This window comes from Elephantulus edwardii, unplaced genomic scaffold (assembly GCF_000299155.1).
Source record: "Elephantulus edwardii isolate Elephantulus edwardi_28Jun2011 unplaced genomic scaffold, EleEdw1.0 scaffold00055, whole genome shotgun sequence".
Taxonomy (NCBI): Eukaryota; Metazoa; Chordata; class Mammalia; order Macroscelidea; family Macroscelididae; genus Elephantulus; species Elephantulus edwardii.
In genome coordinates, this window is record NW_006399805.1 from 10,954,894 (window position 1) to 10,970,506 (window position 15,613).

General features: G+C 52.7%; 1 protein-coding gene across 1 annotated transcript in view; it reads left to right on the plus strand.

Annotated features, from left to right (window-relative positions):
• TMEM178B (transmembrane protein 178B) overlaps nucleotides 1-318 on the plus strand; it is a 340,748-nt gene extending 340,430 nt beyond the window's left edge. Inside the window, exon 4 of the mRNA XM_006887167.1 lies at nucleotides 68-318. Within this exon, the coding sequence (XP_006887229.1) occupies nucleotides 68-318 (251 nt within the window). The remainder of the gene's footprint in view (nucleotides 1-67) is intronic.
• The last annotated feature ends 15,295 nt before the right edge of the window (nucleotides 319-15,613 follow it).

The window sequence follows — 15,613 nt, forward strand, 5'->3', positions numbered from 1 at the left end:
CCCCTTTCCCCACCCTACCCTCTTCTCACCCTTTCCCCACCTGCCCCCCCATCACCTTCTCCTCCAGGAACCTTCTGCATCATCTCACTGTGCACCTGTGTGGCCGGGATCAACTTCGAGCTGTCTCGCTACCCTCGCTACCTGTACGGACTCCCAGATGACATCAGCCATGGCTACGGGTGGTCCATGTTCTGCGCCTGGGGGGGCCTGGGCCTCACTCTCATCTCGGGCTTCTTCTGCACCTTGGCCCCTTCTGTCCAACCTGTCCCGAGGACCAACTGCCCCAAATCCAGACCTGAGAACGGGACAGTGTGTTAAAACAAGGAGCGGCCAGACCCACAGACCCACACACAAATATAAATATATATATAATATACATATATAAAACGAAACTAAATCAAGACGAAGCCAGGGCCACGGAAGCGTTGAGTTGGCTCCGGCACCCACGTCCCCACCTGCCTTCGTGCTGTGTCCCCACCGAGCTGAGGGAGGCCTTCCCGCCATGCGGCTTCTCCACTGTCCCTCACCTGCGACTCCATGGTTACCTGAAGACAGAGCGACATCCTCCCCCTGTGTGACATTGCTCCATTCCTTCCCTCACCAGGACGGGCGGTGGGCTGGGCTGGGCCAGTGCGGCCTTGTCTGAGCTGATGCAGCCCAGATGCGGAGGACGAAGGACACACAGGGCCTTGGGCCAGCAGGAGAGAGGACACCACCCCCACCAGTCCCAGTCCTGCCACCGAGAAGCAAAGCCCTTAGTTGACCGAATGTAGTCCCGCTGTTGACCCCTCTCTGACCCACTCGTCTGGCCCTTCCCCGTCTGAGCTCCTCCTGGCCCACCACAATGCGACATGGCCAAGAGAAAGGAAACTGAGGGACACGTTTTTTCTCTGCTGCCAAACTTTCGGACAAAGTCTTAGAGGAGGGAAGGGGAAGAAACCCTGTGCTGCGTGGCAAGATGTGCACCGGGGAGACCTTCACTGGCTGCTCACAACACCCCATCTTATCTTCCAGCTGCCTTACACCCAGAGTCACCGAGAGGCTGCCGGCAAGCCCGCTGCGCTCCGGCCCGTGGGAGTCTTCGAGTTCTGCGTGATCCGTGTGCGCGTGTGAGGACTGTGGTCTCCCTCCTTCCCTTCCACCTTCCCGATGGGAATATCGCATCATGACTTTGTCACTCTCACGTGGCCCATGACAGAAACTCAGAGACCCAGGAGGTCCCCCGAGGTCCCCCGAGGGATGTCAACTCTGCAGCTACGAATCCCTGGCGTGCGTGTGTGCGTGTGTGTATGTGCGTGGTGGGTATTTGCAGAGTGTGGGGTTTTATTGTTTGGTTTGCGTTTTTCTATTCTTTTTAGTACAGCGCAGATTTCCAGAGTGCAGGACCAAAGGGGGGAGTGGCGTGGGCCGAGGAGCGTGTGGCCCTCACGTCCCGGTTCTGGGACTCAGCAGGACTGAGCGTTCTGACGTTGGACATGCGGGACTTGCTGGCACAGGCCAGAAGGAGGCCGAGGAGGGAGGAGGCTGTGTCCCGCTCGCTGCCGCCCAAGTACGTAAGCAGCGGAGTCCCCTCGCTCCCCATCTCTGGGCACATCCTCTGCCCCAGATGCCCGCCCGCCTGCCTCTGGGTGACCTTCCTCTATCCTGTACAGATGAAAGAATGCAGGTCACATGCAGAGAGAGCTTTGTTCGGGGGCTGGCACTTGTAAGATACTGTGTAAATGATGGGAGAATCCCCGAATCTCCACCCCTTCCTTTCCCTCTTGATGTTCAAGGCCAGCTGTCCCCAGGTAACCTCAGTGGCTGGCACATATGTGAATGGTGGGTCCCCAGGGTGGCTCAGCCCACTGGACTCACTGATGCAGATTCTGGGAAGCAGGTTGTCTGCAGAGGGGCTTCAAGCTGGAAGGCGGGCGGCCATGGAGAGGGAGCCTGGGAGAAGGTGGTGCTGGGTGGCTGAGCTGACACCACCATGTCCCTTCCCATGTATAAGCCAGGTAGCAGGAAGCCAGCTGCTTTGTAAACACAGGCTGGAGACCCCCAGGCAGCTTCCCTCGCCCACCACTGCCCTCATCAGCAAATCTCCAGTATCATTTTCCAGCCTTCACACTCCCCCACTGTCCCTCCTCTGTCCTTTGCTAGCTCTTGGGTGACATGCTGGTGGCACAGGGCTCCAGGAGCGTGGTCTGGGGCTCGCACAGCTCCAGGTGGCCTCTGTGTCTGGGAGTGTACATTTGCACCTGCTCGCAGGTGGAGTTTGCCATCTCCCTGCATAGTGGACACTGGCCCTTCAAGTGGCCAGTACAGCAAAGAAGGTTGGGCGCGGCTCCCCAGGGGGCCCTGAGCGCTTCTTTAAATGAAGGCCTTGCTCTGAGAAGGGAAGTCATCGTCAGGAAACGTCTGCTCTCATGCTCCTTGGCCATCTCTTCTGGAGGTGGGTGGGGTGAGGCAGTTCAGGCTTGAAGAACAGAGAGTAATGCAGTTAAGGGGCTGTTGCCCTCTCCTCTGTCTGAAGCGAGCTCTGCCCAGATGAGAAGGGCCAGAGGCATTGTCCCACATTCCCAGCTCCAGCTCTTTTCAATTGCAGGAAACGGGGAAAAGCTCTGAGCAGGCAATTTGACGTCAGCCTCTGAAGCTTTTCTGGAGTGAGTGGCTTGCGGCTCCCAGCTCCCTGTCATCAGCAAGCCCTCTTCCTGTTCCCCTCCTGCCGTGAACACATCAGGTCACTCACCCTCCCCTGGACAGACACTCAGGACGCCTACCACACTCTTTCCACACCGTGATCATCACAGAGCTGTGCTGAGTCTTCTAGGCTGAGGGGCTAAGCTTCTCACCTGGCTCAGCTCACCTTAGAGAGGAGGCGACTTGGGGACTTTTGTGACAGGGAGCTGAGTAAACACACGGGCTGCTCTGGGGGCCAGAACACTGCCCACCCACTGCCATGGAGGGAGGCCCTGGAGGGAGTGGACGGTGCCCTAAGCTGCCTATCCTGCATTTTTGCTGGGATGTGGCCGAGGCGGGGGAAGAAGGGATTAGAGGTGTGCCCCCTGATACAGTGCTGAACTCCAGACATAGCCTTCTGGGAACTTGGAGCTAGTTCCCAAGCACTCAACCCCGCACCCACATCGAGGTCCTAGCAGGCATGTGTGTGAGGTCTGTGCCTGGGGCTCCCCGCTGTCCACGTGGAGTAATGGGGCACCGCCCAGCGTCCCCAACACCAGGCTGAGCATTCAGGAAAGTCAGGCATTTGCTTGGAGAGTGAGCCTTCCTTATTCTCCTCATTGAGAGGGTTCCTACTCTTCATTCACCGTTCTTTCCATCAGCAGTGGTCCATGGCAGCAGGGAAGTCATTCTCCAGAGAGGCGCATGACCCCAAGCAGGCCACTTACTGGTTGTGAGTGTCAGTTGCGTAGATAACTGAGGCTTCTGGGGATAAAAGAGCTTCCAGTCTTAGCCTTCTCATGGCCCTGCCCTCCCACGGCCCTGCCCTTCCACAGCCCTGCCCTTTCAGCCTGAGTGTGTGTGTCGGTCTGGACAGGACCCCTCTACCAATCCAAGGCTGAACCTTCCTCAGTAACAGGTCTGAACACAGCTGATTGGCCCTGGCACCATCTTGGTCTCTATCCTGTAGGTGAGGGGTAGTTCTGTCTTTTGAGAAGGATGTCTGTCCACAGACATGCCAAGAGGGCTCCCATTTCTTTGGCCAATGTGGTGGGAAGAGTGAGGGCTTAGGGCTCTAGAGCTGCCCACCCGGCTCAAACGCCAAATACCTCCCTCGGGCATTGAGAGTGGACTGTGGCTGGCTCGTTGAGAGGACTAACAAGCTGATGCCCAAGAGTATGGCGGGTGGGGCGGGGACATTGTCTATGTTGAGTCCCTGGCTTATTCTTGTAGCAAAGGGAGGCTGTGGTGCCAACAATGTCTGTTCCTGGTACTGACCTTCCCAGCTGACCCTTCAGGGCCTTTCCAGAGAAAGATGCTGCCTCATGGCGCATGGGTTTCACCAGAGGTGCCTTTTGGCCACACTGGCCTCTGTGCTGACTCCCAGTTGTAGACAGTGGACATAGGGCTCAGATTTGTGAGCAAGGTTCCCCCCTTCGACCCCAAGTTCATGTGCACAGTTGTGCTGGTGTCCTCACAGCATCAGCCCCGGGGTTCCCCTGCCCCATCCAGGATGGCACTATGGTTCACACTGCTCCCAGAATGTTGCCTGGTTCCTCTCTCTGCCTCTCTCTCCATCCCCCCATCCCACCCCAGGAATACCTGCTCATTAGAAGAAGTAGAAATAAAACATCAAAAGACCTGAGGGACAATTCCTAATTCCCCTAACCTGGGCCTCTGTGGGGGACCCGAGTGTGATGGCTAGAATTTCAAAGCATGCCAACCAGTGGGGGGGTCTCTGGGCTGGCTGTGGGAGCTGAGAGGGCCTCCCAGGGCACAGACCCCGCTGGCCTCCACATGGAGTGAACCCTATGACCTCAGGGTCCCCAAGGACAGCCAGCCTCCAGAGGTGAAGGACAGGTGGGGAGCGGGGTGAGAAGAGTCTTCCTTAGGGGTTTCCTTTTTTTTTGGGGGGGGGTATTATTTGTTGGTGCCTTGTCAGCCAAGGATAGACGGGAAGCCAGGAGCCCCCTCTGGGAGTGACCCGTGCGTGTGTTCACCCATCCAGCGCTGGGCCAGCCCGCTCTGTGGCCAGCGCTCTTGTTCTCCATACTTGAACATCCTCGTCCACGACACGAGGACAGTGATAACACTTTACCTCACAGGGTTAAGGTGACAAGATGCAGCAGAGTGGTCTGCAGACAGGAAGAGTCGCCTGCAGCAGCAGAGCCGGTCACCTGGAGGGATCCTCCCACGGCACCCCTGTCTTCACCACTGGGTCACCCGAAGGCGAGACCCCTCTCCAACCTAGCACACACAGGGTTCCGCTCTGGCTCGGGCACCCTGACAAGTCTGTTCAATTCCTCCTAAGCCCTGTTTGTGAAGGACTCAAATTGTTCCCTCCACGTCCTCTGGGATGTGCAGTTTCAAACACTGAGCTACCACAGTCAGTCACCCGGTCCATGGGACGATGTCCACACAGCCTGCACGTTCCGGCTGTATGTGCTGGGCTGGGGCAAGCAAGTCATAGTGTGGAAGCGTGTCATGCACGTTTGGGTTCTGGAGAACGGGTTTCAGGGGCTCCCTTGTCACGTGGCGAAGCAGGTGGCATTGTGGGGGTGGGAGTCCCTTGGAAGGCACGTTCAGCAGGACAAGTTCTGGGATCACCTGAACCAGAGATTCCACATGGAGTCTTTTTATGATGCAAACAGTGAAGCATCTCAGCTGGTCCCCGAAAGGTTAAGGGTTCAGAGCCACGCAGCAGCACCACAGAAGGCCTGGTTCCCTGTTCAGTTGGTCATGGGAGGCTGCCTGGGCACAGTGCTAAACACGTGATGTCACTCTGAGATGGAGTCAGCTTGGTGGCAATGGCCAGTCACATCTCTAGGAGCTGAGAACACACCACTAAAGGGTCCCCATGCCTGCTCGTCTCCACGTTGTGGGACGTGTCCCCTCCAGAGGTCATCGAGTTACTGTGTCTGTAGACAGAGCCCAGCCAGTGACAGGGACTGCCCAGCCATGAGGGGTGTCTTCTAGAGAAGCCTGGGCCAGCACAGCAGCCACCCACACGTGGCGCCTCTTGACGGCCAGCACCCTTTGTACTTGTGTTTCCTATTTTCCCCTGACCTGGGTCTTTGCCCCTTGGAGACCCACTGTCTTCTCCTGCCTTCCCTCACCCTGTCCTTCCTGCCCAATCTGCAGGTGTGTCTGTGGTGTCATGTGTGTGAGGACACCATCCACAGAGCCTCACCCCCACTCTGAGGCTGTGTGCCCCTCAAGACCGTGCACCAGCATGCAGGGAAGTGGGGACTGACTGGAGAGGGAGGAGGGGACACCCGGCAAAGGCAGAGGCAGTGCCTTCCGTGTTCCTTGTGTTAGCGTGGGGCTGGGAGGCTTCGTGTTGAAAGTGGTGCTGGTGGGACTCTGTTTGAAAGCATAAGCTTTCCCTGTAAGCAAAGTGTCACTCTCCAGAAGGGAACAAGGTCGGAAATGTGAAAGCCATTGCAAAGGTCAGTGAGAGGCCTAACTCGGGTCACAACAATATCTGTCCTGTCACCTCCACACATTCCTACATCCCCTGTCCAACCCTGCAACCCCGTCATATCCCCAAACAGGAGGAGGTGCTCCCTTGTCCACTGTGCTGCTATCCTGGAGACTCAGGGCCTAGGCCTGTGTGTGCCCCCTGGTATGGAGGCACCTTGAGAGAGTGACCCTCGTTACGGCTTTAGTCCACTCTTTAAAAGAGTGACCTTGCAATAACAGCAGCTCATGAGCTGAGGCCAAAGCCTCTGTTACCATCTCAGGCCTTTGTCTTAGGGGTGGTCATCCCTCGGTGATGGTCTCCCCTCAGTGGTGGTATTTGCTGACCAAGCCTTGCCGGCTGTGTAAGAGAGAGTGGATGGGAGTGAGGTGGGGAGATTGCTGGGGAATCTCTAATTTGCTTGATAGACTGGTAGAGGCTTTGAGAAGTAGGATGTCTGGCTGAGGGCCATTGCCACCCAAGAATGAGGAAAGAATGGCCAGAGGTTAGCCCAGATAGAGGGCTGAACAGGGTCAGGGCTGAATCTTTCTGGAAGGAAATGATGGCATCAGCCATAGCCTCCTCACTGTTGTGGCCAGGAGGACCCCATGGGCCCTGAGGTCACAACATGAGGAGGACAGGGTTGGTAGGGCAACTCCCAGGCCAAAGAGCTGCCTTCCCAGCAGGTTAGAGCCACCAAGTCAGCCATCGGGTCACTGTGGGGTTGGGGACACCCCCTTCTAGACCAGTCCCCAGTGTGACCCACTTCTGGGTCAGCTGCAGGAGGACACCTGAAACCAGCCCTGTCCAAACACACGCAATCTTACATATTCCAGCCACCACGTTAAAGTCAGCAGAGGTGGAAGTCATTGAGTAAAAGGCAATAACACAGTAGATCAAAAATGGTATTTCAACGTGTAGTCCACATGCTAATTAGGCCTGAGATGTTTACAGTGTCCACCACCCCCATGCAGTCTTCTAAGCCAATGTGAATGTCACTCTTCTGTCGTAATTGGGACCATGCAGCCGTCAGCTCTTTGTGATGGTGATTAGCATGTGGTGGTTGGTGACCCTGGTAGCATAGTGAATTGCCTGTTTGGGCCACCAATCAAAAGGTCAGTGGCTCAAATCCACAAGCTGATCCTCCAGAGAACAATGAGGATTCTGTGGAGATTTACAACTTTGGGGTCCCCGTGCGTGGGAATCAACAGGAGTAAGATTTGGGGCGGGCTCACAGGAGACTGAGGCCCTTCTCGCTGCCAGACACTTGGGCACAAGCCAAAGGTGAAGGCTGGTACTGGGCTGGTTTCCTCCCCTGTTCAGGCAGGAAGACCCTGGATTGAGAGGCAGAGGTGAGTTAGATGTTGAATCTGCCCTGAGGGTGGCATGGCCCTGACCGGCTGTGGAAGGGAGGTCACGAGGTCCAGGGCTGGTCATGTTTTCTAGCCACAGGCCCATGGGCGACTGCCCTCCATTCCACACTGAGGAGGGGCAGTTGGAGGGCTTTACTAAGAACAACTGTCTACACCACCTTCATTCCCAGGCATGGTCCAGCCCCCTGCTAGGAACATGTCATCAGCACTTGACACTCTTTCACAATCCCTACACTCCTTGACACTTTCAGAGTCAAATGATAAAAAGAGACAGTGGCCACAGGCAGACCAGGTCCCTAGCATGTATGTGCCTGTGACCAACTCCAGTTCTACATGGGGACTCAGCCCACCATTTCTAGCTCTCTTTGCCTGGAGCCCCTTTTTAGGATTGAAGAAATCTTTGTGGGGAGAAAAGAAAAAAAGACAAGGAGTGAGATCTTAATGTAGAGAAGATAATAAAAATGCAAAGCCCCTGGACTTCCTCAAATGTTTCAGAGAGCCAAGCTGACAAGCTTCCTATCATTTAAAGACAATTCTGAGTCCTGTGTTAACAGAAATTTGGTGAGTATGGTTTCTAGATGGTTCTTAGGCAGCAGCTAGTGCCAGCAAAGCTCCCAGATACCTGGAGTGGTTTTGGTCCACCAGATTATTGCTCAATTGATACAAGTTTATTTAGCGTTCCTTTAATTTGCATAGTGCTTTCTGATTGGTTAGACAAGCAGTGGTGTGTACCACAGGATTCCAACAGCTCCCCTGCCCTGGAAGGGGGCACTTCCTGTGGTTATTGGTGCTACAATAAGACTATTCTGTTCATCTGTTCTGATACGATGTGAATAACTGTGCTGTTTAACCTTAACACGAATGCGACATCTTATCAGATCTAGTGTACTGTCTGTTCCTTCTCCTGCTGAATCAGTTACAGGAAAGGTGCTCCACACCAGATGGATGGCAATGATCTCCCAAGAGGTGACGGAGAGGGGAGGGGGATGAGAAGGGAACTTCCCAGGGTCCTGTGACTTTGTAAGGACCAAGGAAGCCGAGGGCAGTGATGAACCTCGTGGAAACTGACTGCATCTTGCGTTTTCCTTTTTCAAATTGGCAGAAATAGCGTATTTCCATCGATTGAAGAAAAAAAAATGTCTGGTAATTAATTAAATGACTTGTTCATGGAAAAAATAAAAATAAATACTCTGTCAGTTGTGGAATGTAAACTGATTAAACAATTAAATAAAGAAGATCATGTTGTGTGTTTTACGTGGTTGTGTCTGCTTGCGGTGGAGGACACGGGGTCTGTAGTACTGGATGGGGAATGGTTGTTTCCCTGGGTTTTGTACAGAAGAAATGGAATAACTTAGGGAGCTGCGCTGTCAACCCAGAGGCATGCAAATTAAAAAACATGTTTTTTATTAAAGTCAGACAATTTGGTCCCACCAGCTGCTTCGCAGTAGAACTATGGGCAGTCTCCTCTTGGGAGATTTACGGCCTCTGAAAAATGGCTGGAGGGTCAGCTATGAGTCTGTTTCGATTCAACAGCAATGAGTTTGGTTAATTTGGGGCGTTTTTCTGCAGATTGTAGACTGGACACTCTAATCTTGATGTTTCAGTGCTACTGAAGCAGAACCATTAGGAAGTGGTCTTAACAAGCAGATTTCTTTTCTCACGGTCTCGAAGTTTGAGGTCTGACTTGAGGGCCTGACACCAGTGGAGAGCTTACGCCCTCTGTCTACTGTGAGAGAAGACCCCCATCCCTTCCGGCTTCTGCTCCTGGCTCCTTGGCGAGCTCCCTGAATATTAGCATTCATTTTACGCCATCTCTCTCTTCTGATTGCTCCTTTAATCTTTCCTCTATCTCAGAAGAGCTTGACCCAAAGCATACCCAACACTAATCCTGCCTCAGTGGGATTAGCACCACAGGCCTAGCAGCAAGGGCTGACAGCATGGATTTTGGGGACACAGTTCAATCTGTAACAAGACGGACAGATGTTCTTTGTCTCTTGTTGCTGGAATCCACCATCCTCCTCTCTGGAGAGCCTGGAATGACTAGTCAGGCTCCAGCCTCTCTCCTCTCTCTCTCTGTGGAGGATGAAAGACCTCTCTGCCTTCCATATCTCTGCCATTCAGTCAGTCACAGCCCCTTTCTGCTCATGAACCTTTAGTAAGTTTCCAGCTCACACTCGGCTAGGACATCTGAGGGGAGGGGCATTGGGGGCCACATGTCCTTAAACACAGACAACCAATCACCAACTACCACTGGGAGAGCTCTGGCCTAGTTCATAGGTAGGTGCACAACTAACCCAAAGACGAGACCTCTGAAGGTTCGAATCCAGCCATACCTCCTCGAAAGGAAGATGGGCAGTGTGATTTACAGCCTCCAAGCCCCACTTGAGGGTCAGCCCAGAGTCAGTTCCACTCAATAAACGAGTTTTTTTTAGTTTCCATTGAGTCCATTCCCATTCACAGTGCCTCCACATGTGCCAGCATGGCTCCAGGCCCCACCAGTTTCTCAGGCACTGATTTTCAGACGATCATGACTATTTTCTGAGATGTCTCTGCATGGACTTGAACCACTGACCTTTCTGTTAGTAGTCCAGTGCTTAACTGTCTCTGGGACCTGGGGGTTCTACATGCTCTGGGAAGGGTAATAGCACAGCTGGTGCTCCCAGCTCACACAAGGAAACCAGCTGACCTGAGTGGAACCACCACCTGTGAGTGGGCATGAGCAGCTGGACGCCTGTAGGATGGGCAGGAGAGGATGGGGTGCCAGTCCCCATGGGTTCTGCTGACCATCATTGAGCTCCATGGCTCTGCTGTTGCCCTGGAGACGAGCTGATGCTGCCTCCACCACCGCTTCCCTCAGAATGCATCTCCTCCCCATCAGCAGCTCGGGTATCAGAGTCCCAGGTGAGGGCACCTCTGCAGGGCCAGGGAAGCAGGTTCAAGCACCAGGTCCTCCACCAGCGCAGGTAGTCCCAAACAAAAGCTAGAACACAGGAGCTGGGCAGCCTCAAAGGGACATTTCCACTCCAGGTGGGGTACTTGAGGTAGATGGGGACAATGGTGACTCGGTGGTGGACGTGGGAGACGTGGGTTTGATTCCCGGCTGATGTCAGTGAGAGCTTGTGATGCTGAGTAAAGAGGTTTCGGCAGAGCTTTCAGACTGAGGTAGGATGACCTGGTGACCTATGGACAGTCATTGTGTGAAGGCCCTGGGAGCGACAGTGCCCTGGTCCCCGTGCTCATGGTGCAGGACGGGCCGCGTCTTCTTCCACTGTGTGTGGGGTCCCCATGAGCTGGGAACTTGGCAGAAGTCAGCAACACTGACCAGGAGTCGGGGGGATGTCTGTGAGGTGTGGGGGTGGGATCAGAGTGCTACAGAGGTGCTGATTCATGGCAGCTCTAAAGTGACCTCCTGGAGCAGGTGCACCAGGAGGCTTCAGCAGGATGGGAGGACAGAGAACCACGTGGAGAGGAGCCGGAGGAGCTGGGGGACCGAACCCTCAGAGTCCCAGTCACCTTGGTAGAAAAGACCTCACAGATGCGAGACCAGGCCCTCAGTCATTGTCCTCATAGAGTTAAACACCTGCCCTGGCTGGAGGGAAGCCCTGTGGTGTCTGGGTTAAATGAGCGTGCTCACTGCTGAGTGACAGGTCAGAGGTTCAAGTCCACCCAGAAGTACCCGTGACTCACTTCCAAAAAACCACTGCCCCCTCCCCAACAGGGCACAGGTCTGCTGTGACACTCATGGGCCACTGTGATCAGCTTGGATGCTACGGCCCTGTCTGGGAATGAGTGGCCTGGTGGGTGAAGGGCATAGGAAGAAGCCAGGACATACAGCTCTGTCATCTGGGGGTGGGAGTCGTCCAAGGCCCCCCTTTCTCCAGTAAAGTGGCACCTGCTATGAGTTAAAGAGCACCCTGAGTTTGCCAGGGTCTGTGGGAGACACTCCCCCAGCTCAGTGCCAGGGCCTCCAGACAGGTGACATTAGGTGACTGGAGACATGCCCCCTGAATCCAGCGAAGGGGTGCTCTCTCTCTCCGGGCAGCGCCTTCCCCCGAGGCCTGTGCAGCGGCCACTGAGTGAGGAGGACCTTCAGCATCGGGCTCTGACCCGGCCGTGACCCTCCACACTCCCAGATGGACTGGGCATCTCTCCTGGGGTCTCCCAGGACCTGGAGGTCACACAGGGCAGGGATTCTGACATGTGACTTCACGGTTCAGACCTGAGGAAGCCCCAGGTGGATGGAGGAAGGGCCGAAGGCGCAAGCATCCCCCTGTCCCTGTCCGACCTTGCCGTTCATCTCAACTCATCCACACGCTGCTGTCCACTTGGAACTGATGACAAGGGGACCCTGCGGCGGGTTCCCGGGGCTGTAGACGGCACAGGAGGAGACTGGCCCTGCTTCAAGGAGCTGCCGGTGGAGTTGGACCCGGCGTTCGGGTGAGGTCCAGGCCCCTTGACCTCCAGCCTTACCGTTTGTGTCGCTGTTAAAAGTTCCCTCAGTCCTTCCAGTTACGGCATCTTCCCTCCATCCTCTCGTGAGCTGGCCCAGGGCCACGGCTCTGGTTCGGTGGGGTAGCAGGCAAGTGATTGTCTGTTGAAATAATAATTGTGAGAATGCTGGCTGGTTTTGGTGTGTTTTTTTTTTATCATTGAGTTGGAGGTCACCCATAGCCAGCCCTCCAGCAGGTTTTCAGAGGCACTTAATCACACAGGAGGAGACTGCCCATCCTTCTCCCACGGAGCAGCTGGTGGATTCAAACCTGTGCCTTCGGGATTGCAGCACAGCTTCTTGCCATCAATGCTCCCGCATGCTGCGTGTTGTTGTGCTGTGTACTGTAGCATCAGAACCAACCCATAACTGACCCTCTGGTGGGTTTTCAGAAGCAGTTAATTGTGCAAGAAGAGATTCCCATCCTTCTCCTGCAGAGTAGCTCGTGGATTTGAACCGTCTGCCTTCGGGCTTGCAGCACAGCTTCTTGCCACTAGGCCACGAGAGCTCCCGCATGCTGTGGTGGTCCCTTAACCCCAGTACCTCTGAACTTCCACGTGTCAGCTGATAAGATGAGAGTGCACCCCTTGCACTGGGGGTCTCCCCCTTTAATCCCCATCAGCCCCTTCATGATCTCTAAAGCTCTGCCTTCAGAGGAGACCAGGACCCCTCACAGGCACAGACTCCAGCCGAGAGCCTCGGGGTCTTCCAGGGTGTGACCGTGAAGGCAGGCCACCTCCACGTCTGCTGGCCACTCCTTAATCCCTGAGTAACTACACAGAGGTGCCCTGGTGGCACAGTGATGAAGCACTCAGCTCACCAAAACAACAATGCCTTGGACCCCTCAGCTGCCTGGCTGGAGAGGGCTGAGGCAGCCTGCTGCTGGATGGCCTTGAACCCTCAGGCAGGTCTCCTGTCCACAGGCCACCTGAGTGGGAGCCCATGCAGCTGCAGTGGTTCTCAACTACACCTGCTCGCCCTGGGCTGACACGACAGTGGTTCAAACCCACCCGGCAGCTGTGGTGGCAAGGCCTGGAGACGTGCTTCGGGAAAGGTCACAGCCTTGGAAACCTTGCAGGGCGGGTCTGCTGTCACAGAGGAGAGTGGACTGGCCTTCACCCCTGCAGCAGCAGGCATAGTACAGCAGCTCTGCCAATCGCTGAGCTTCTCCATGATTTAATGAATATTCTTGTCAGAACTATTGTTTTACTCCTCCACCCCCTCCACCCTCCCTCGGTAACCATCCAGTGATCAATCTGTATGTAAACGTTTCCTTGGCTTTTTACAATAGTGTTCATCTAAAATTTTGTCTAAATTTGACTATTTTCCCTTCCTTCTCCTTGGCTCCTAGATTTTGCTAGAGAAAATAGATTCCCCACCCACCTCCCTTTAAGACTAGAAATCTGTTTGCTGCTAATAGAAATTCAGTGGAAAATAGCACCAGGTGTGAATTAGGGCTGTCTGGAGAGTCTCATTTTGCACACAGAAATTTTATGGTAACTTTATAACTTACATGCATGTGTGTGGTCTACAGTCAGGAGGCCCTGCTTCATTTCTGGTAACTTTATAACTTATGTACAGTCAAGAAGGTCCTGCCTCATTTCAGATTATTTTATAACTTATGTACACGACCTAATTCTGTACACGTGCGTGGCCATGGTCGTCGTGGTCGTGGTCTTGGTCATGGTCCTACACAGTCACGGAGGCGCTGCTTCTTTTCTGGTAACTTTGGTCCATCTTTTCCTTCCTTCCTTTTCCTATCACTGTTTTCTGTACTCTCACCAGCACGATGCTTCAAGGAGTGTCTGTGTTTGAAGCAAACGATGTATTGAAATGATGCGCTTTGACAGAGGAAAAGGAGAGTCAGGATAGAAGATACGAAATGTCTATCTAATTCTCTCCATGAACAACTCTTTCCTTTGCCATGAGACCAGAAGATTAGAAGGACACACTATTACTGAATATTTTTATCAAAAAGCCTGTAAACGAATCTCAGTCAAAAGAGGGAAAGTGTAGAACATTATTTAACATTGTCATGGACTCCAGATTTTCTGGAGTCCTTGATACTGGATAGAGTCTCAAAACCATTGTTACAGGATTAACCTGTAAACCTTAACCCAAAAGCGTCTTCTGGAGTCTTCTCTAAATAAACTAGTACTCTTGGGTTCCTTACTAAAGAATGTTGCCCCCCAAAACCACTGGAGAGTCAACTATAAATTGATTTCAACTTGATGGTACATAACAACAAAAACAACTAAACACTGTGCATTGTGCTCTGAGAACTATGGGATCAAATGAAAATAGCAACTTGAAAGGCCTGCCAGGAACTTTAAGACATAGTGAGTCTATGTTAGAACAGTTCAGGAGGGCAGATAGGGCTGCACAGCTCAAAAAACACCATCAATGTCACTGAATTAATTACATGTAGAAATATATTGAATTGGTATATGTTCTGCTGTGTGTGTTTTCAACAATAACACTATAGAATAAAGAATATATTTTTTTTAAAGATGATGTGCTTTAAGATGAAAGCAGAGACCATGTCTAATTCATTTAGAAAAGCTCTCATCTTCAGCAAGGAACATATAAACAACTCTGTGACTATAATTAGCCTCTTTCATGGTGATGAGAGGCAGGTTTTCCTAACTTGCAGGGTTTAGTGGACATACATCAATCTGACCACAGTATACACAAGTCAGAGCTTAAGTTTTAATTGCCTCAATTCTTTTCTTTGGTCCATTTGGTCTTCTCTGTAGCATCACCAGAAAGTAGGTGAATTCATCTTTCCCAGTGCTACAATGTTTCCAGTGCCACAATTCTAAGAAACAGGAAAAGGGAAGATGAAGATAGAGAGCATGTCTGATGTTTCCTGGAGAGAAAATGACAAGAAGGAAACTTGAGCTCAGTTCCCTGGCCATGAATATTTGCTTTTCTAACATTTTAAAATAATCGGGTTTTTTTAAGCTTTTAGATGATAATTGGAAATTTGAACACTGGGATTTTGACTATGTTTAAAGGTTGTTGCTAATTGTTTCAAGTGTGTTAACAGTAATACTGCTAAGCCTTTTTAAGACCCTGCGTTTTAGAAGTGCTGACCTGGTGATGGGTGAAATAGCAGGATGTCCAAGATTGGCTGCAAAATATCAAAGGTGGGGAACTAGGTGCGTGTGGATAAATGGGAGGGGTCTTGATGGATGATTATTGCAGCTGATAGTGGGTATCTGGGTTCATCACTTGATTGCCCTCTTTTTGTCCACAATTTCCCCAAAATAAATGTTTAAAGAATAAGAAGGGGGGCACTTTTGTTTACTTAGCCTCTTTCCAGACCAGTAACTGAAAGTGTAAGATCCCCATGTCCACGTGTGTGCCTCAGTTGTTTGAGTTTTTTCACTTGAAACCAAGATATCAAATCACCAAATAGATAAAAGCGCACGCATGGGGCGAGACCAGCCCTGTCCACAGCACACATGAGCCACTTTGAGGGAAGCCACGTCCCCTGAATGAAGTTCAGGTAACAGGCCACTGAGTTGCCAGAAATAAAGCTGATTCCGACAGAGGTCCTCTGAGAGGCACACACCTGCGCCCTCATTTTTGGTGGAGGTTTGCCAAAAATCCCCAAAATAGCCCCAG